The sequence below is a fragment of the Trichophyton verrucosum genome, assembly GCF_000151505.1.
Source record: "Trichophyton verrucosum HKI 0517 chromosome Unknown contig00272_1.f1.exp, whole genome shotgun sequence".
Taxonomy (NCBI): Eukaryota; Fungi; Ascomycota; class Eurotiomycetes; order Onygenales; family Arthrodermataceae; genus Trichophyton; species Trichophyton verrucosum.
In genome coordinates this window covers 22,845-42,955 of record NW_003315473.1, presented here as the reverse complement: position 1 = coordinate 42,955, position 20,111 = coordinate 22,845, and the positions used below count along the sequence as shown (strand labels likewise).

General features: G+C 49.8%; 10 protein-coding genes across 10 annotated transcripts; 6 read left to right on the top strand and 4 right to left on the bottom strand.

Annotated features, from left to right (window-relative positions):
- Positions 1–177: 177 nt before the first annotated feature.
- On the top strand, positions 178–526 carry TRV_03196 (uncharacterized protein; the record flags this gene model as incomplete). The annotated part of the gene is made up of 2 exons (XM_003022629.1): positions 178–193; positions 222–526. 2 exons carry the CDS (start codon positions 178–180, stop codon positions 524–526), a joined length of 321 nt encoding a protein of 106 aa, XP_003022675.1.
- A 569-nt stretch (positions 527–1,095) lies between these two features.
- TRV_03195 (uncharacterized protein) lies at positions 1,096–1,478 on the bottom strand (the record flags this gene model as incomplete). Its single annotated transcript, XM_003022628.1, has 2 exons — positions 1,096–1,219; positions 1,372–1,478. The coding sequence occupies 2 exons, from the start codon at positions 1,476–1,478 to the stop codon at positions 1,096–1,098; spliced, it is 231 nt and encodes a 76-aa protein (XP_003022674.1).
- Positions 1,479–1,565: 87 nt separating this feature from the next.
- TRV_03194 (protein kinase, putative) lies at positions 1,566–3,617 on the top strand (the record flags this gene model as incomplete). The annotated part of the gene is made up of 1 exon (XM_003022627.1): positions 1,566–3,617. The coding sequence occupies one exon, from the start codon at positions 1,566–1,568 to the stop codon at positions 3,615–3,617; it is 2,052 nt and encodes a 683-aa protein (XP_003022673.1).
- A 2,537-nt stretch (positions 3,618–6,154) lies between these two features.
- On the bottom strand, positions 6,155–7,209 carry TRV_03193 (uncharacterized protein; the record flags this gene model as incomplete). Its single annotated transcript, XM_003022626.1, has 2 exons — positions 6,155–6,794; positions 6,881–7,209. The coding sequence occupies 2 exons, from the start codon at positions 7,207–7,209 to the stop codon at positions 6,155–6,157; spliced, it is 969 nt and encodes a 322-aa protein (XP_003022672.1).
- A 1,202-nt stretch (positions 7,210–8,411) lies between these two features.
- Positions 8,412–10,044, bottom strand: TRV_03192 (uncharacterized protein; the record flags this gene model as incomplete). The annotated part of the gene is made up of 4 exons (XM_003022625.1): positions 8,412–8,600; positions 8,658–9,229; positions 9,306–9,859; positions 10,031–10,044. 4 exons carry the CDS (start codon positions 10,042–10,044, stop codon positions 8,412–8,414), a joined length of 1,329 nt encoding a protein of 442 aa, XP_003022671.1.
- A 510-nt stretch (positions 10,045–10,554) lies between these two features.
- TRV_03191 (uncharacterized protein) lies at positions 10,555–11,631 on the top strand (the record flags this gene model as incomplete). The annotated part of the gene is made up of 1 exon (XM_003022624.1): positions 10,555–11,631. The coding sequence occupies one exon, from the start codon at positions 10,555–10,557 to the stop codon at positions 11,629–11,631; it is 1,077 nt and encodes a 358-aa protein (XP_003022670.1).
- A 633-nt stretch (positions 11,632–12,264) lies between these two features.
- On the top strand, positions 12,265–12,756 carry TRV_03190 (uncharacterized protein; the record flags this gene model as incomplete). Its single annotated transcript, XM_003022623.1, has 2 exons — positions 12,265–12,464; positions 12,522–12,756. The coding sequence occupies 2 exons, from the start codon at positions 12,265–12,267 to the stop codon at positions 12,754–12,756; spliced, it is 435 nt and encodes a 144-aa protein (XP_003022669.1).
- Positions 12,757–13,442: 686 nt separating this feature from the next.
- On the bottom strand, positions 13,443–16,257 carry TRV_03189 (uncharacterized protein; the record flags this gene model as incomplete). The annotated part of the gene is made up of 2 exons (XM_003022622.1): positions 13,443–15,706; positions 15,783–16,257. The coding sequence occupies 2 exons, from the start codon at positions 16,255–16,257 to the stop codon at positions 13,443–13,445; spliced, it is 2,739 nt and encodes a 912-aa protein (XP_003022668.1).
- A 900-nt stretch (positions 16,258–17,157) lies between these two features.
- Positions 17,158–18,241, top strand: TRV_03188 (porphobilinogen deaminase Hem3, putative; the record flags this gene model as incomplete). Its single annotated transcript, XM_003022621.1, has 2 exons — positions 17,158–17,413; positions 17,502–18,241. The coding sequence occupies 2 exons, from the start codon at positions 17,158–17,160 to the stop codon at positions 18,239–18,241; spliced, it is 996 nt and encodes a 331-aa protein (XP_003022667.1).
- A 1,081-nt stretch (positions 18,242–19,322) lies between these two features.
- Positions 19,323–19,964, top strand: TRV_03187 (uncharacterized protein; the record flags this gene model as incomplete). The annotated part of the gene is made up of 1 exon (XM_003022620.1): positions 19,323–19,964. The coding sequence occupies one exon, from the start codon at positions 19,323–19,325 to the stop codon at positions 19,962–19,964; it is 642 nt and encodes a 213-aa protein (XP_003022666.1).
- Positions 19,965–20,111: the final 147 nt, after the last annotated feature.

The following is a 20,111-nucleotide window of genomic DNA, read 5'->3' as shown; positions in this document are numbered from 1 at the left end:
AATGGAATATATTAAAAGTACTCCGTATCCAAAGGCAATATAAAACCCTCCCAACCAAACAGTCCTCCTTGTAGCACTATGAATCAAGTACTCCGTCTGCGCGATGTATTAAGCGTGCGAACTGCCTGAAACATCCGTCCAATATACCACCCATCCAGGTCTTGACCAATGCAAAAAATGAAGGAAGATGGCCGTTTGACGAAGGCGTTTACCGCGAACAGAGCAGCGATCGGGAGAGGAAGACCCGTTGGCAGGGAAAAACACGACAAAAACGAAGGAAGCGAAGGAGAACAAGACCGAGACCAGGAAACAAAACGAGGAAGAAGAAGAAGAAGAGGAGGAGGAGGAAGAAGAGGAAGAGAGAGAGCGAGGAAGGCCGACCGTCGCGCAGTTCAGGAAGAAGATCTCAAACAAGCCATCGCATCGTCAGGCAGCTGGAAAGCGACGAAAAGACCAAAAAGTGGAAAAAAGGAGGAGGCGGACGGGCAAGGGAACCCCAGCCAATCAGCATGCAGAATTGAAATGAGTTTAAACGCGCTGCAGCCAATGGGAGCGCTGACATCGCAGACATCCCAGCGCCCCCAAAAGGGAAAGAAGCAACTTACATACACGATGACATAAGCTGTCCTGGCGCCGCTGTCACGGGACTCTCGGCCCGACGTATCCCCGTCCTCGCTGACTCAGCTGTCACATGAACTCACATGACACTGACGTCACCTTCACCTACTTATCTACCAGCATCAGCATCAGCCATCAGCACCAGCACCAAGCACCAACAGCGATCCGCGCCCCCCCCAAGCCCCCCAGTCCGCATGCGGCAAGGCGCCGTCGCCGCAAGCACCCACTCTGGAACTTCATTTCGTAATAGAAAAGCGTAAGTCACAACGCACAAAAAAGCAAAGGGCTTGGCGCTACTGATAAGCGCCTGCGCGTTATCTCTGCCCTACCCTAGGCCCAAAGGGGTATTATCGTAGCTGGTCCGACCTCCCGGGTTCTTCCGGGGCCTTCTTTTTCGCCCTTCTTTTTTCGTTTTTTGCGCTGGCTGCGCGAACGCCCAGGCTTGCCTAACTGGGCCACTCTCCTGCGTCCTATTCCTCATCTCAACCTCGACGTCTTCTTTTCTTCTTCCTCGTCTTCCTCTTCTTCCTCTGCCCATATATCACCACCCAAGTCTGCTGCTGTCTCGACTGCTTTTTGACTGCCCGCCTCTTGCTCCAGACTTCATACCCACTCTTGACAAGCGACCGACCTAATAACTACCTTGCGTAGCAAGAAACACGACTCGCGCAAAAAAAAGACGTGCTGCGTCCTGCGTATGTGCCCTTGCGTCGGCTCGCCAGGACAACCAACCTCAACCAAGAGACTGCACACTCAGGAGCGCCCGTAAGCCAGAAGCAGCAGCAGTTTGGAAGAACGTTGCCCGTCTGCTGTGATCTATTCGCCTTCGCCTCATACCCTTCGCCGAGGGTATGGCCCATGCTCAGGCGCTCGCATTTACAGAACTGAACATCGACGCTGACTGCACCACCTCGTCTCCCGTGCTAGACCACGAAGAGCATGGACCGATGTATCAACGCGGCGGAAGCAATGGCCTGAACCGTCGCCTTTCCCCCAGCGGCCACTCTCCCTCTCCGCCCCTGTCTCCCTCTGCCTCTCCCTCTGCCTCTGCCGGTGCCGGTACTGATGCTGGTGCTGCCCATACGGCTGCCAGAAAGGAGGAGACGGAGCAGTCATGGACGCCTCACGTACCAACGCCGCCCATCAGCGTGCCTTACCCCGAGGACAAGCTTCATGGCTCTCCCGGCGTTGATGAGGTCTGCGAATATGACCCCAACCGGTACCAGGACCCGTCACCCCTGGACCACCACTTTGGCAGGACCCGGAGGCCCTCCATCAGCTTCAATCCCCAGGTCACGCTAGAAACCGGTGACCAAATCGCCCTGGAGCAGCCCATCGGCAGTCTTGGAAGGAGAAGCCAGATTGGCGTCAGGTCTGCTTCCGGTCCTGGATCGTCAGAGCTCAAGCAGCTCTACGCCAATGCCGCTCCTGAGCGTCTCGCTCAGACGGCAGCAGCCAGCAACAATGACAGGGACGGATACAATTCCCACCATGATAACCACCACAACCATCGCCATAACCACGATCATCATCATCCTCATCATAACCACCACCAAGGCCCTCGTCATAATGATAGCTCGGGAGATGACTTTTCTCAGTGTCACTCTCCACGGGCTTCCCCCTTATCAGAGGTTTTCTCCGCCGATGATGATCTTCCTCGGCCTACGTCTTTGACCTCACTTTCGACGGCTTCTCCCCTCTCTGATGAACTGAGAACGCCGCCAGATTCACGCCAGGGCAGCCTCACCTCACCCTTTTTATCTTCACCAAACCTCCGCCGCCATGGTTCGATCGACAGTGAAGGAGACTCGTGGCCGAGTCTCTCCCGTCATCTCTACGGCAGCCTCACCGAAAGCTACTCCTTTGGTCGACGTACAAACAGTCTACGACAATCCATGCGTTCTTACTCTCGCAAGTCGCCCAACATGAGCGGCAAATCACCCGCCAGCGCTTTTCTCTCTACCATGAACCGTGAAGAGGCTCCTGCTCCCAAGCCTGACGACGAGGGCCAGGTCATCGGGCAGGACTACGTTATCGGCAAGCAGATCGGGTTTGGAGGCTTCAGCACCGTCAAGGAAGCGTTCAAAGTCACTGACGAAGGCCAGACGATCCGTCATGCTGTCAAGATTGTGAAAAAGTACCTCTCGGGCAAAAGTGAGAGAGAAAACGACCAAGCCCAGGCCGAATTTGACCACGAGGTTCGCATCTGGCGATACCTTAACCATCCGCATATCCTGCCGCTTGATGCGGTCTACGAAACTGACTACGCTACATTCTGCTTCACAAAACTTACCGAAGGGGGCTCGCTATTCGACCTGGTCAAGAAGAAGCGCCATGAAATCCCACTTTCCCATGCAAAGCAGTACTCCTACCAGTTGGCCTGTGCTCTTCGATACCTACACGAGGACGCCCGTGTTGTCCACCGTGATATCAAGCTGGAGAACTGCCTACTGCAACCCCAGGAGGATTCTGGAGATATCCCCCGCTTGATCCTTTGTGACTTTGGCATGGCCGAATGGATGACCACCGACACATGCAGCTCGCCAGACCCTTACGACAACGCCGCTGATCGACCTCCACCCAGAACTATCGGACCGTCGGACACAAGCACCAGCGTGGCCGGCAGCCTGGAGTATGCCTCCCCGGAGCTCCTGATGGCCAACGTCGGGGTCCTCGATCCCGTTGTCGACGTCTGGGCGTTTGGCGTCGTTGCCTACTCCCTTATAGTCGGTTCCAGACCTTTCCAGAGTTCTTTCCAGCCACGTATCCCGAGCAACATTCTGGCTGGCAAATGGGACCGCAGCGCTGTCTTGGCTACCTCGGACGAATCCGAGAAGCAAGACCGTGAAGACGCATTGGAGATGATTGAGGGGTGTCTTGAGATGGACCCCATGAAACGATGGACGATCTCCGACGTCCTTGCTTGCCGATGGTTTCAAAGCTGCGCGGATACTGCGGAGCTCGCCACTCGCCTCAATCGATGGGGGTTCTCCTCTTGAAAGGTGTGAATGGGGAAAAACAATCACATCTACCAATACCATCACCAACTAGCATCTGGAGGCATTCATTTGATGTTCGCTTTGATTCCACTTCTCCACGTTTTGAAAGTTAAGCGTTTTAGCTTCTTCTTTTCTTCTTCTGCTCCTTTTATTTTTTCTCTTTTCTTTTCTTTTCTTGTTCTTCTTACCTCTTGTTAACATCATCTACTTTCATGCTTGTTGATTGCTTGCTGGGATGGCTGCCTCATGTCTTATGCATGTTCCTGTCTCTATTATCATTATTGCTCGTGTCCCCTTTTTTTTTGTTACGCTCTCATGACTGATACCCTGTACCCTCTTCCGTCCTATTCGCATCCATTCCATTTTTCTCGGCTAGTTATCCCTCGCTTTGTTTCTTATTCCTTCTTGTTCGTTCATGTACTCGTTGGCGGGAAACATCTTGATATGGCTGGCTCATCTTCTTTTTCCTCTTTGACTCGTTCCTCATCTGCGTAGGATATCATGGGTCTCATGTGTTGCGTTCTCTGCTCTGCTCAGCTACTGGTGTTAACGGTGTCTCACGTCTCTTCTCCTACTTATTTGTTAATGTCTCTTCGCTCTGGCTTCTTATGATGAACGGACATATGGGCATGGCATGGCATGGCATGATACGGCGTGGCGGATGGCGTGGTATGAGAAGTGGTGTGTTTGTGGTGTGGTGTGTTGCAATATGTGTGTACCTAGCTATCAACCTGCATGGTCCGCTCCTCTCTTCATCTCCCTCCCTCCCCTTCCCTCCCTTTCTCCTACCTGGCATCTCAAAGCGGTTTCGGGCCTCCTCCATTACTCCTCCCCCACATAAGTAATAGTCCTCTAATCCTACCTATATTCGCCTCTTCTCCACGTCTCCTATCGTAAGAGTAACGACAGCTAACTTGACCAAGACTCCACACTGCTGTTAATCTTAGATGGCCCCCCCTTGCTCTCCCAGGAGACGGGCATCCATCTCATTGGCCTGGACTCCATGTACTATCTGTGTACAGAGCACTCTGTTTACACTCGACTGCTGTGGAGACGAAGGCTGCATCTGCTCCTAACCCCTGTGCATGCACTCGTATGCTGCATATATACTTCACACACACGTATAGTAACTCCCATCTCACTCCTGTCCACCAGAGTCAATCTGGTCGGCAGAGCAAGCTAGCTCTCCTGTCCCTGTCCGACCGTCTTAATGTATGTCCACCTCTGGTGCAAGGACAGGGCCCTCCCTTGTCCTGGTCGCTTAGTCTCCCTGCCCAGCTGTCCCTACCTCCGAGCCAGGAGAAGAAAGCATATCCCACGTCTGTCCCTTTATATTCCTAATTCCGAGAAACAATGATCCCTACCGCTGACCGAAACGGCATGGGCGAGTGTGTGTGTGCTGTCTTCCCTTACTTACTTTTGTGGCAAAGATGAGGAGGGAGGAGGAGGTGGAAAGGTGTAGGTGAAATCCTGATATTCGCGCCGGCGATCTCGCAGCGAACTTGTTTATGCCCCGTCCCGCCCCTCACCACCATCACCAGGACTGTCGCCGTCCTCTCCTCCTCTCTGCGGGCACCACCACCATAAAGCTATGAGTTATTAGTGGGTCTGCAAAGAAGGCCGCCGAAAGTAAAGTACTTCACTCCTCTCTTGTTACTCGAGCGTTGCTCGACGTGGGGGGGGGGGGGAAGCGGACGGACGGTCGGCGTTTGGGCGAGGGCTCGGTTGACACTTCGCGAACTAAAGCGTAACTCGGCGTCGTTCATTGGAAGGCCTCTTATCTACCCCATATTACGGGCTGCAGGTTTGACGGAGAAACGCAGCAACTTGCGTCTGTGGATTGCGGAGCACAATCCTCCATTCTTCCCTGGCTTGCTGTATAACCCCGTTGTTCGCATGTGTGCATGTGTTATCTTCTGACTTGCCTGGCTCTGCTGCCTGCAGGTTAGACTTCCTGCATCCCAGGCTGCCTCGACTGCGAGCGCGCGCGCAGAGAGGACGACGCTGGCTGGACGGTAGACGGCATACGGTGGTTGTACACTCATATCAGTTCACTAGTAGCATGCAGACCGTGACCAGGGCTCGAAATAAAATAAGCAAAGGAAACAGGACAAGTCTGCTCGGCGGTGGCTTGACTGGTTGTATTTAAAAGTGATAGGAGTTTCCATTAGGAATGATATTTGATAACCTGGCATGGCTGCTGGTCTTGGTGTCAGATCTGACTAGCGTGGTGTTACTCTTTGGCGGGCTTCCGAGATATTGTTTGCCTGAGACGTACCGGGCACACGGATAAGACGATGGAGCTGGAAGGATGGAGATGATTATGTTCCCTTCCTTTTAATTGTTTGAAGTTATCTATAATATACAGTTGGTACATCTTACATGAGCTAATCCCCAAAAATCCAAAAGCATACATTCCCGTTTCACAAAGACAGCAGGCAGATTAGTAGGAAAAAAAAAAAAAAAAAAAAAGAAGGCCACAGAAAACCGACAGTCACGGTCAAGGGAATTATTAGCCGGCAAGAAGATCAAGAACACTACCAGACTCTGTTCTCTGCCGACTTCTTGACGGCCTTCTTCGCCTTCTGCTCTGCGGATGGCGGTGTGAAGAACAAGCTGGGGCTGTCTCCCTCCTTGACCAGGTAGCTCAGGTACCCTCGGTGGGCTGGGTCTCGGTAGTACTCAATATCCCTTCGGCTGGTCGGGTCAGGAAGACGGTACTGGAACCCATTGCCCTTCGTCAACGGTTTATCGACGCCCATGCCAATCTTCTGCATCAGCTCGGTGTCGATGTGGGAAACGTCCTCGCCCTTGGCGGCCGCCTCAGCAAGTTTCTCCGAAGTATCCTTCCATGCAAGAGAGACATAAGGGTCAGTCTTGCCGCTCAAAATCCTCTTGATGGCGTGTCTGGTGTAGTATCGAGTCGTGATGGAGCCACCAGCTGCCTCGACGGCCTGGATTGCACTGGCAGAGGCGCGTGAGACAATGATCGTGATGGGTTGTTTAAGGGCCCCTTCTCCTCCGCGTGAGAGCAATTTAACTCCATCCTTTATGCCGTGTATACATCTAGACTTCACCAGTTCTCGGAGTGTTATGGGCTGTGAAGGATCGAGGCGGCCTTGGTCAATCCAATCTTGGATGCGATCAAGGTTGACGGGAGATATTTTCAACGCGAATCTATAGTTCAATTCACACACCATATTAGCATGTTTAATGCAGATGAGTGAAATAGTCTCCAATTGAAGGTTATTTTTTCAACTCACATGTTGTCAAAGCCCCTCTCGCCGTGCACAACTTCGTCCGGCGTCTGTCCTCCATTGAAAAATGCCTTCTTGCTTCCCCTCTGGCCCTGACCCTTGTGACCACGACCGGCCGTCTTTCCCTTGCCTGAGGCAGGACCAAGACCACGGCGGATCTTCTTGCTGTATGCTCCTGGGTTGTCGGAGAGCGAGGCTAGAATTGAAGCCGCTCGGGTCTGGGTATGGATGGACGGTAATAGGAAAAGGAACGACGGTGAGACATGTGACTGAATGGAGGATGAAATCAACGAGACGGATTGCGACAGAAGCCGCAGCGGCAGTCGTGGAGGCATCGTGGTCGCTTGAATTATTCGCTGCTTCGTCGCTTTTTACATCGTCGTCAAACTGCAAAAAGCTCTTTGGTAAGATTTTTTGCTTGAGAAAGCCATATCACGTGATGCAATATTGGACCAACCAAATGGCTTTGTGTGCCTGTCTACAGAGTTACATATTGAGCAAGAGGCACACGAAGCATGCAATACGCAACAAAACAAACCCGGCCTCTTCCTCCCGATAAATCACCAATATTGGGGTCGGAGAAGATGAGTGCTACAGCATGAACAACTAACTAACAGCCATAACGTATGATGGATATTGAAAGGGGCCCGGATTGCATCCGGCTTCTTCCGAAGGCTATTTCTGAAACCCGGTTGGCGCGCTGACACTGTGCAGAAGCTGCTTATCAGTATCCCTCCATCAACACCACACCATACCTGCATGCTCCCTCCATATCGGCTCACCCTCGCAGCCTTTTCATCTTGATGGTGGCTGACAATAATGCAACAGGGATTTAGATTTCCCGCTTGGAGGTGGCATGTTCTCTTGAAGGATGTCATGCTATCCCGCATCCCGTGTTGATGCCTGATATTTCATCTCCCTCTGACCGTGAGTGACGCAGGCCTTTTGCCGATCTCCGAGCTGTCTCGTGTTATTCAGTCATTGTTCCTGGCATGGCATGCTCCAATTGCTCCTTTCTGGGTTCTTTTGAGATGTGAAAAAGCTGAGGGGTTAATTGGCGAGAAGAGTGACCATCCTCGAGTGACGTACATGGGCACTCTATGGGCGTTTCCCTGCAGGACGATCAAGACTAATTTCGCATCTAACGTACGTATATGCAGAACATGAGTTGTAGATTAATGCAATTGGTAATGAACAAAATTGTATTGGTTGGTATGTAATGCTCTAGTATCAGCAGGTATAACAGGGGGGAAATGGAAATGATACATCAATAGGTCAAAGGCATGCATATATATGCTACAGCGCACACAAGGGTCAGAAATAGAAACGCCAAATACGGAAGAGCTCGTCAGGGAAAAAAAAAAAAAAAAAAGGCGTGAAGTAATAACCACCGCAAGGGACATGGAGACAAGATAGGCTGGTACAAGGAGCGGTAATCATCAATTATATGGTATATAGAACTCCAAAGGGGGGAAAACTGTTCGAAAAGTAAGATGAATCATAAAGGTGAGTGGCAGTCAAAAGAATCGAATACGGTCTAATAAGCTGAATGGCCACCATGTGCCGAGCTTCGGTTGTGGTACATGCTGCCAGCATACTCCGAGTTGGTGTCAACATAAAAGGTGGCCCGGCGTTCTTCTTCGGGTAAAAGCTCTTTCACTTCCCAGTTGTTCTGTTTGAGACCAACAGAGAACTCGAGATCTTCCTTGGTGATGGAGTCCCAGTACTAGTGGATGTTGATTAGTATTGACTGTGTAGGAGGGGGGTATTTCAGAAATCTTACCTTATAGATCATCATGACAGAGAGCAGATTGCAGAAAGTAACGAAGAACAATCCATCTAGGTAATGTTGAACACCCTCGCAGACCGTGTCGCTAAACACGTATAAAATGACTTGTCCAGCAACGAAGAAGAAGACACCAAACGTAATGTGTCCCAAAGGCCAGCGATCTTGGAGAGTATTGACGACGAGAATAATCTGCATAATCACGTATATGGCCAAACACAAGGCGTTCAACACATACAGAACCACGAACATGGCAACAGTATTCGTCGGGGAAAGACCTGCCCATCCTTGGAAGGTCAAGAGAGATATCGCTCCAGACACTAAGCCCATTCCCAAGGAGGAGAACCGCAACAACCATACCGAAAGGGCAGTGCCATCTTCATATAACTGGAATCCAACAAAGCCGTTGATCAAAAGACTCGTACACATCGCGGACGTCAGACCATTTTGTACCGCAGCAAAGTAAGGCATAGCTGCACTGCCTGGAGGAGTTACCCCCGTATCAAGTACAAGCGAGCAGACGGTGAGAGCCATATAAAGGTAGAAGGACGTTATGATTTCCTTTCGGCCTATAAAAAGCGAATGAACGCATTAGTCGCCATCACCTGGGCTTGGAGAAAGAGTTTTCGCGCAAGATATCCTTACCGACTGCAGTAAACTTCGATCGGATATGAATGATCATAACCACTGCCATTCCCAAAGCCATGATATGTATTATTCCTGCCGCGCCCTGGAAAATAATTGTGTTGGCAACCTCGATGCTTCTCGCATAACAGTTCGGTAGTATTCCTCTTGTCCCTGCGAATCCCGTCTTCGGTCCAACGAGAGAGCATAGCGGCAACGCCGCCTTCCGGCATATCGCGTCAAAATCTCCAAACCCCATGGCGTCCAGGCCTGGCACACCAGTTGGGAATGCGGCTATCGGACGAGCAAGGCGTGCAGCGGGGCGCTGAACTGTCGAAGTTGAAAAGGGGTCCCAATCGGCAATCCAAGAGTGCAGCTGAAGCAAGAGGGGAGGGTAAATATCCGTGACCAGTAGCAGTGTGACCAAAAAACGAGCGAAAAGGTCAAAAAGCCATGCGTAGTCGCGATGTGTGGACACAGAGCTGGCAAAGACCAGATGTCGATGCTTGATATTGGGGTGAGACCAATGTCTGGCACGGTCTGGCCAAAAATGGAAAAGTGAGGTTGGGCGTTTACTTTTTCCTATTTTAGTACTAGCGCTTAATCTGGATTATATAAGAGTCGCAACCCAGGCAACCTGAAATATGGAATTCGAATTCGACAGAGTATAAGTTGGAGCCTTTGCCCTGTCTCTATAAGGCAGTACATTCAGTAAGAAAGCCTGAATTGGCCGTTAGCTACCTTACCTAGATTTCGTCATATTGCTGCGGATTTGTTCTACTATTTTTAGATGCTACCCTTTTGCATAGATCAAGCGCTAGTGCAGCCGCATGTAATAATCACGTGATGATAAGCTCACCCGCGCTACTTTTTTTTTATCATCCACCAAATGTGAAATAGTAAAAATGGACTTTCTCTGAGTATAGACAAGACACACTTGAGCTTGAGCATACTTGTAACCATGAAGTTGGATGCGAAGGCCTTAAGATACTTGACCGGGGAAGACTTTCGAGTACTCACTGGGGTAAAGTAAATCGACTTTGTGAATTTCCATCTCTCGCTAATTGTGCCTACAGGTTGAGACGGGAAGCAGAAACCATGAGGTCGTTCCAACCCCACTAATCGTTCGACTTTCCGGCCTACGAGGAGGAAGTGCTGTTCATAAGTCTATATCAAATCTTGCGAAACTGAATTTAATTGCTCGGGTGAAAAATGCCAAATGTACGCATACACTATTTGAGAGCAATGTCAGCGGCTATTAGAGATACTGATGCGGGATGTTTTATTAGATGATGGTTATCGGCTTACATACGGAGGGCTTGACTATCTTGCTCTCAATACGTACCAAAAGCAGCAAGTGGTTTACTCTGTGGGAAACCAAATAGGTGTCGGGAAAGAATCAGATATTATAGCCGTGGCAGAGGCATCTGGAACGCAACGAATCTTGAAGATACATCGATTAGGGCGGATATCTTTCCGTTCGATCAAGAATAACAGAGACTATCTCCGACACCGAAGCTCTGCATCATGGATGTACATGTCCAGACTTGCTGCGATTAAAGAATTTGCATTCATGAAGGCTCTAAGGGACCATGGGTTTTCTGTCCCTGAGCCTATTTCACAAAATCGACATACCATCGTTATGAGTATGATTGATGCATTCCCCCTTCGGCAAATATCGTCTGTTCCCAACCCTGCTGCTTTATATGCAGAATTAATCGACACTATCATGGAATTGGCCAAATTTGGCTTGATACACGGCGATTATAACGAATTTAACATTCTAATAAAAGAAGAGGAAATACCTGTGAAAACTAACGAAGAAAATAAAGACAAGAAAGAAGATAATATCAAGCTCACTCCGGTTGTGATTGATTTTCCTCAGATGGTCTCAGTGGATCATGCGAACGCTGAGATGTACTTTGACAGAGATGTTAACTGCATCAAACGTTATTTCCAACGGCGTTTTGGGTTTGTCAGTGATGAACCAGGACCCTTCTTTTCTGAGGCCCGAAAACTGGTGGGGACAGACGGAACTCCTAGATTGGATGTGGCTGTCGAGGCATCGGGCTTTTCGAAGAAGATGGCTAAAGAGCTGGAGGCATATATGAAAGAAGTTGGTGTTGATGGTGATGCTCAGGGCATTGAAGATGGTCACGAAGACATCGATAACGAGTTAGACGTCGATGAGACCGAAGAAAATGAAGATGACAACTTAGGTCAAGGAGAGGAAAATAATGGCTTCGAAAATTCAGATGCAGACGAACAACTTGAGCAGAAACCGCAGATACCTGAACCCGATGCTAAGATCAAGATGGAAAAGCTCACCATATCTGGGCCTTCATAATTATTAAGAAAAACAAATGCTAAAAAATTTCATGTAATTAGACTAGGATCGGTATATGAGACCACGATATTTCTAATTATTAGACTGGCTGTATAAGTCCTTCTGACTCTTTACATCAATCAACCTTTGTCAACTCTTGGTGATGATTAAGGTTTCCAGATAAAGTTCGAGTACGGTGCGCGGGAGAGACCAACCGTGACTTTTTCAATCTCAAATGTTCAAAAAAAGTGCCTTCAAGGACTAAGCCAACAGCCATTCTCTGTCGATTAAACATTCCACTACTTACCGCCTCTTCAGGTCCTCACTTGAACTCCCTAATCCTTATCGAGAGGACAAATATTGCAATGGCATCTACAATATCCAAGGCGATACCTAAAAACCTGCCGAAACCACTTCCGCTTGACCAGCGGAAGCAGATATATCTGTCAGTCCATGAATAACAGTCCTGACCAGCTTTCCGGATCACTTACTGAATCTTTGACGCCTCAATTCGGTTTGATTATGCTGCCAGATTGCTAACTTTGTGTTAATTCCTTATGCAGACCAGATTTCGTGCTCACGCTCATAAGGACTCCGTTCCTACCGCCTCGATATGCCTCCTTTTGGGTCCCTCTTACCTTCAACAAACTTGACATGAAAGACTATATGAAGAGAGTATACAATGTCGACGTTATCAAAGTACGAAGCTATGTTGAACAGCAGAAGGTTACGCGTGAGCTTCCACGAGGAAGACAGGGTGTTGGCCCAATGCGGCGCCCGATGCCGAAGAAGAAAATGACGATTGAGATGACCGAACCCTTCGTGTGGCCTGAAGAACCAAAAGACTTTGAGCCGTAAGTTTAAACTTAGACAACGGGATCGCTTTGGATAATTTCCTAACTGCTATTTAGATGGGAACGAGACACATTCTTCGAAGCCAAGAAGATGCAAGAGGACTTCCAGGCGGCGCACGCTCACGACGCGCCAATGAAGGCTCCCACACGAAAACGACAACTGCTAGCCGAACAAGCAAAGCAGGTTCTAAAAGGTGAAGAGCAGTGGCAGCCAACCTGGCAAGCACTGGGCCTGAGCTCTCAGAGACCATTATTCAACAAGGAAGAACGCGAGCCAAAGGAAGCATCATAGACACAGGAACCAGTTCAGTCACCAGAAAGCTAAAACTGCGGAAGTCAATCCGGCGCAAGGCGCGTGCAGTTGTTGGATATAAAAATTTTCATCTGAAGACAGGAATGGAGGACCTCTACTATGACAAGAGCGTGTCTCCGGGATATTTCCTCGAATATATTATTGGAGGGTTATGTTTCACTGTTTGACCAGCTATAGCGTGGATGGGTTGTTGGTTGTACATTAGAATATTTTTACTGCTATGTATTATCAGATTATATTATTATATTTCCCCGGTTACTGTGTTGATTGGAAGATTTCCATCTCCCACAAGAAGTTGCATATTAGAGATAGGCATTAATAAGTCATGCAGTTAATTCCAAAATGCATTGCTAAATATACAAATGAATGAAGTATAGAGTTAATTTAATTAGACGCTGTAACGAGGGAGAAAGCAAAAGACAACCGAAATATGCAATATTCATTGCTGAACTCCTTGACGTATGTGATAACTCCGTCCATGAACAACCGTTTCATGTTCCATTATACGTTCCATTATACTCGTATCACACGGGAAAACTCCCAGTTGAGCGAGTACTACTACAACCGGCTCTCAAATACTGGGTGACGTTGCTCTCCAGGCCAATGGCCATCGGGCCAGATCTGTTTGATAGCGTCCCAGATGTGCCTATAAATTGGGGATATGGTTAGCAGCTGGTTTCAATTGCAGTATAATAAGTTGACACATACGTAACGTAGACAATATTAAGTCCTTCCTGGACTTCCTTCGGGACATCTCGAACATCCTTGACGTTTTGCTGGGGCAAAAGAACAGTTTTGACACCAGCTCGATGAGCACCGATCAGTTTCTCCTTGATTCCTCCAACGGGCATTACCCGTCCACGTAGAGATACTTCGCCGGTCATGGCAACCTCAGGTGGAACAGCCTTGCCGGCAAAAAGAGAAATCAAGGCAATGGTATGGGCGAGTCCGGCGGATGGACCATCTTTAGGGATCGCCCCAGAAGGACAGTGGACATGCAAGCTACGGTGTTTCATGATATCCTCATTAGGATCTTGTGTTAAGCCAAGTTCATACGAGTGAGCCTTGACCCAGGTAAGGGCCACCTCGACAGACTCCTTGAGAACATCACCGAGGGTACCAGTGAGTTGAACACTTCCGCTTCCAGGCATATCAGCCACTTCTATAAAGAGAATACTGCCCTGGCCGCCAGAGGAGTATGCGACAAGGCCTGTGACAATACCTGGCCTGGCCAGCTTCTCAGCGATTTCTTCGTCAAACCGCTCAATGCCTAGTATCTCATCAAGGTCATCGACAGATACGTTAGGGTTGTACTGGTCAAGTTGCGAAGAGTCTTTGGCGTCTGCATATTGAACTGCTTTAAATCGGCATACGGCGCCAATTTCGCGTTCAAGATTCCGTACACCCGACTCACGGGTATAAGAGGTTATAATCTTGTCCATAACCTCGTCCGTAATTATAACCTGGCCTTCAGATAGACCATTTGTTCGAATTTGCTTCGGGAGGAGGTGCTGCTTCGCGATATGCCTCTTTTCCACAGTGGTGTATCCGGATAAGTAGATAGTCTCCATACGATCCAGCAGTGGTGGAGGAATGGTTTCCAGAGAGTTTGCAGTAGCAATGAATAGTACCTTACTCAGATCAATGGGGATATTGATATAGTGGTCGGAGAAGGTGTGGTTCTGCTCAGGATCAAGGACTTCGAGCATGGCAGCTGATGGATCACCGTGGAAGTTTGCGCCGCCAACCTTGTCAATTTCATCAAGGAGCATAACTGGGTTTGAAACTCCGACTTTTTTAAGACCGTTGACAATAAGTCCGGGCATGGCTGCGACATAGGTTCTGCGGTGGCCGCGAATTTCGGCCTCATCCCTGACACCACCGAGAGAAATGCGGTGGAATTTGCGACCGAGTGATGTAGCAATGGATTTGGCCAAACTAGTCTTGCCAGTACCTGGAGGGCCAACCAGAAGGAGAATTGGTGATTTATCAACTACACGCTTCGACTTGAGCAGCTGTAGTTTTGTCTCAATGGCATCCCGTTCAGCGATGGAAGAAGAGTCATCGTCTTCAGTGGCGTTTTCCTTTGCTGTGAGGTCGTTAGAGAGCTCAGTGATCTGTGACTCAACATCATTGTTCAAAGATTGCTTCAGTTTCAGGACGGCGAGGTATTCCAAAAGACGCTTCTTGATCTTCTCGAGTCCATAGTGGTCGTTGTCTAACTGTTGTCTAGCCCGAGTTAGTGTTTCTGGGCCTAACTGGTCTTCGGTGGCTTTGGACCAGGGAATCTCCGCAATATTTTCCAGGTAGTTGCGGCAAACTCCATATTCGGCATTCGCAGGGTTCATCTTGCGAAGTCTCTTAATCTCCCTGTCGGCAACCTTCTGCGCTTCAGGGCTCAGCTGCGCTTCCTGGAGCTTTTGCTGAAGTTCGTCTATCTCGTTTGGCTCTTTGTCTTCTCCGTCGTCTCCGTTTCCGTTGCCTCGCATACCAGGCATATTCATCTGCATACCGCGCTTAAGGTAGAGCTCCCGCTGTCGAGGGTCGAGCTGTTTGATATCAACTCCCATGTTGGAAGGTATTGTTGTGGTGAATGTTGTCACCTTAATGTTATTTCTCATACCCTGGACCTCCTTGGTCAGCATTTCAATGACACGTTCCAGCCTGTCCTTCAACTCGACGGAGGCTAGGACTCGGAGTTTCTCCTCGAAGCCGGCATCGATCAGATCAGCAATGACATCCGCCAAGGCACCAGCTTGAGATATGTCCCGTTTCGCGATGAAAAGTTCGAACCGCCGGGCAATCAGAGGAGACATGCTGGACGAAGCCGAGAAAACAGAGGCGAGTCGTAGAACAGTGAGGAGTTCGCGAGATAGCTGTTTGAGCTGTTGGAACAATTCCGGGATTTCAGGATCGATAGAGTGGGGGACTGTAGAGAAAAAAAAAAAAAAAAATTCCATTGTTAGCAGAGTACACTGTCCCTAGCGGAATATAAGCTATCCTACCTGGCTCGTCATAGACCAGCACCTCTGCTTCAAAGAACGGTTTCTCCTTCAAGATCTTCTGCACTGAGAACCGCTTCGCTCCCTCGACCAGTAGGAAGGGCTCCGCATTTGCTCTTCCCTGGACTCCGACCACTTTAGCGATCGTTCCATACTGGAAGAGGTCGTTAACTCCGGCTGCCGCAGGGTTGACGGGCTCTTCGTCTATCGACCGAGCCCTCGCCTTGTCCCCATCAGTAAGCAGCAACTGGCCGTCCTTGGACAAAAAGGGCGAGTTCAGTGGGATGCATCCCACCAGTATCGGAGTGTTGTTCTGTCGTTGCTTTGCATGTCTGCTAAAGAGCGAGGTGAGGAGCGTCGGGATATCGGGGCGGTCTGCGAGCGGGATTCGCAGGTTGACGCTTGGGAGAAGGACCAGGTCTCTGGCAAGAGGTATCAGCGGGACCTTCATGGTCCTCTTACCGCTGCTGGAGGCCATCTTCGATCTCCCGGTATTATAACAGCGCCGCACGTCAAACGGCAGTCCCGGGGGTTTGCTCTGTCGCCACCAAGTTATTCCGTCGTCCGGGTGCAGTTGTCGACGTGAGAAGGAGGATATAATTGAGGTGTGCAGTCAAAGCCGGTGGGTGAGGCCAACGCAGGCTGTTTATGTCCGGGGAGTCTAAGCCGGCCCTCGGCAGTGTCGTCGCCGCCGTCGCCTTCAGCAGTGTTTTCTTCTCGTCTTGTCGACTTCTCGCTTCTTCTTCTCGTCTCTCCTTCTTCGTCCTGCGGCGCTTTCGTCGAGATGCCGAGGTTACCGCCAAGCCGAAAGCGCCCTTAGAGTTCCGCCAGCTTCACGTGATGTCGATTGCTTAGTCAGTTTGGATGTCACATGTCAGCGGCGGCCCACCATAAGTTTGCGTCCTGAAGCTCGAGGTCGCTTTGGAAAGCGACGGTCGATCGGTTGTTATTGATTGTACGGAGTAATTATCTAGTTTGGTGGCCGTGTTGCAGAGCTAGTCAGGGTCCTTTTTTGCCCTTACCTACGGAGTACTTACATACAAAAGTGACATGGCTCAATAATGTTGGAGTGATGGCCTGTGGTTGAGAAACTATGCCCTGGGAGGCTTGCATGGAGCCATAACTAATTTTGGGGAAACCAAGCCAAAAAAAAAAATCTCCTAGTGCTCCAGTCTATCCAGAGCTACGGAGTACGGCAAGGACCAATCTCTACAGCTTTCTCGTCTGGAATAGCAGTACCATACCTCCGTCGGCAGATTCATTCGTTTTATAACTCGCAGCTTAATTTTTTACGATTGCCTGATTACTCTGCATCGCGTCTCTCACACACCCGATTTTTGCTAAACATTTGGAACCCCACGGGCCACGATCAGATAAGATGGACGCCCCGCGCAAGACGTTCACCATCGGAACGCGCAAATCGAACCTGGCCGTGCTACAGACGGAGATCGTACGGGATGCCCTGGTAGCGAGATGGCCAGACTGCGAATTCAATGTTCACACTCGCGATGCTGCTGGTGATCTGAACAAAGTTACCCCGCTTCGGGAGTTCACGTCGAAGAATCTGTGGACAGAGGAGCTCGAGGAGATGCTGCTGGCAAAGCAGCTTGACCTCGTAGTGCACTCTTTGAAAGGTGTGATATGCTCTCCTCTTGCCTGCTGAAGTATGGTCGTTTTATAAGATAACAATACGGATGGGAAATCAGTTACTAACCTGACTAGATGTCCCCACGCAAATCCCCGAGGCCTGCACACTGAGCGCCATCATGAAACGTGAGGATCCAAGAGATGCGCTGGTGGTCAAGAAGGGCCAGCCAAAGATGACACTTGCAGAACTGCCGGCAGGCTCGGTGGTTGGAACGTCCTCCGTCCGTCGTACAGCACAGCTCGGCCGCCATTATCCACATCTCAAGGTCATTGATGTACGAGGTAACATCGACACACGTTTAGCCAAGCTGGATGCGGAAGACGGCCCGTTTACGTGTATCATACTTGCAGCCGCTGGCCTGCTGAGATCGGGACACGGAGATCGCATTGCGCAGTATCTCGACTCCAAAAATGGGAAGATGCTCCATGCTGTGGGCCAGGGGGCGCTTGGGGTTGAAATTCGGGCTGACGACGAGAAAATGGCTGAGATGCTGCGGGAGATTGGAGATCAGAAAACGACATTCGCTTGTTTGGCCGAGAGAAATTTGCTGCGGACACTGGAAGGTGGATGTAGTGCTCCCCTCGGCGTTGAGACTGAATGGGTTCCAGATGCGAGTGGGAATGGTGAGATGCTGAGGCTTCGATGCATCGTCACTAGTATAGACGGCAAGGAGGCCGTGGAAATCGAGAAGGACTGCCATGTCCAGGCGCCAGAGCAAGCTGAAGAGTTTGGCAAGGCTGTTGCAGACGAAATGGTTGAGAAAGGGGCGGGCAAGATCCTCGAAGTCATCCAGCAGAAGAAGAAAGCATGGTAAACACCAACCACCTCGCGTTCATCCCTTCTTTCCGCCCTCATCCCGTGGAATAGTCAACCAGTCAGACTGCTAGGAGGGCTGGTTCAGTCTGAGAGTCGTACTACATAGTTAAACTAAGTGCCCCTGTCTCTTTGCTTTCTCCAGGATCTAGGCACAACATGGTCCATAATGATCCATAGTTAGCCTCAGGGGATGGCGCCCGATATTGACTAGTTCGCGCTGTTAGTCTATCTAGGCAGTGAAATCGTAGCTCTAAAAAAGAGTCCAAGTGTCTATCGAGTTATATCAGAACTGCTCCCGCCCCTTGTCCCACTGGGCGGCGGCATGGAGGCTGTGACTAGTCGGCCCAACCAAGGCTGCTCGCCAACCCAATGCGTAGTTATATGTATGTCTAACGAACTAGACGGCTCCTGCAGGCGCTGCATCCGCAGAGCCCGGCCTAGAACAAGAGCATCCCAACCCCGGGATGCGTGCCTTCGCATCCGTTTTCCATCTTCCCGTAGCTCTCTCGTCTTCTTCTGCTTTCCTTTGCCCCGCGCATGTCATATAGCCAGGAAGAGGCCGTCGACGGTCCGCTGTCTCTCTCTTTTCCAGACAGAATAGTCGCCCTACTCTCTCGACCTTAAATTATATCCCCACAGGCTAGTTCAACTAATTTCCTAGTTAACTGACTAGCCATGTCCTATCGATACTTCCGGCGGGACAGCAGGCTGGACAAGGTCACGCCTAACGACTATCCACGGATATACCTCTTTGGCGACTCCCTGACCGAAAGGGGTTTCTTCCCGCAAGACGTCGGCTTTGGCTGGCAGCTACAGAAGTACTACGCAGATAGAGTGGAGGTCGTGAACGAAGGTAGGCAGTTCATCTTGAATATTTTTTCATACTTCTTCCGACTTTTATTTTAAATTGCTTGCTATGAGAGCGGCTATACTGGAGAATCGCAGATTGACTAGAAGAATAGGTTACTCTGGGTATGTTTAAGTATCCGTTTCCCACTCGGTGGCAAGTCTACGAACATTGGACTTATTGGATCAGACAAACGTCAAGGTCGTTGCGGAGACAGTTTAATGAATACCTAATGGGAGCTATCAAGTCAAGAGGACCACCAGCACCGCTCTTCATCACCATATTCCTGGGAGCCAACGATGCATGTCTATCGCTGAGTGGAGCCATGGTCCCCCTTGAAGAGTATGAAGAGCATATCCGCCATTACCTGAATACCATACTTGACGACCCTGCCACGCAGGAGACCAAAGTGATCCTCATTTCACCACCCCCAGTGAATGTCCCAGTTCCGGTAGGGGAGCCTCTCCTGGATAACCCAGATGCCGCCATTATACTGCGCAGTGTGGCATCGCAGAGCCGTGGCCACAGAACATGGGAGTCGAAACGGACATATGCAAAGAAAATAGTTGAAATTGGTAAGGAGTATGAAGCCCAGACCAGCAGAGTGGCTGTCTTAGACCTTTGGTATTCCCTCACAAAGTCTGTCTGTAGGATCGAAGGGACAACCCAGGACGATGCATTCTATCATCTTGACATCGATGAGATGCTTCCGGGTTCAGGCATGCCGGGTGCAAAGCCCTTTGATAAGGGGTACTTTACAGATGGACTCCACTTTGGAGACAAGGTCAGGATACCTTTTTGTTTCAGCTCTCTTTTCTTTCTCCTCCCTTCCAACAACAAAAAAAAAAGACTAATTCAGCATTCAGGCATATGAAATTCTTGGTCGTGAGTTGCTCGATCTAGCTCTGACAAAGTGGCCAGAGCTGAAAAGGGAAAATTTTCCCCGCCGGGTACGCCTGTGTCAATTGCCAGTGCCGGTAGAAAGCACAGCTAACATGGCATTGCGTCCAGGATTGAGGCA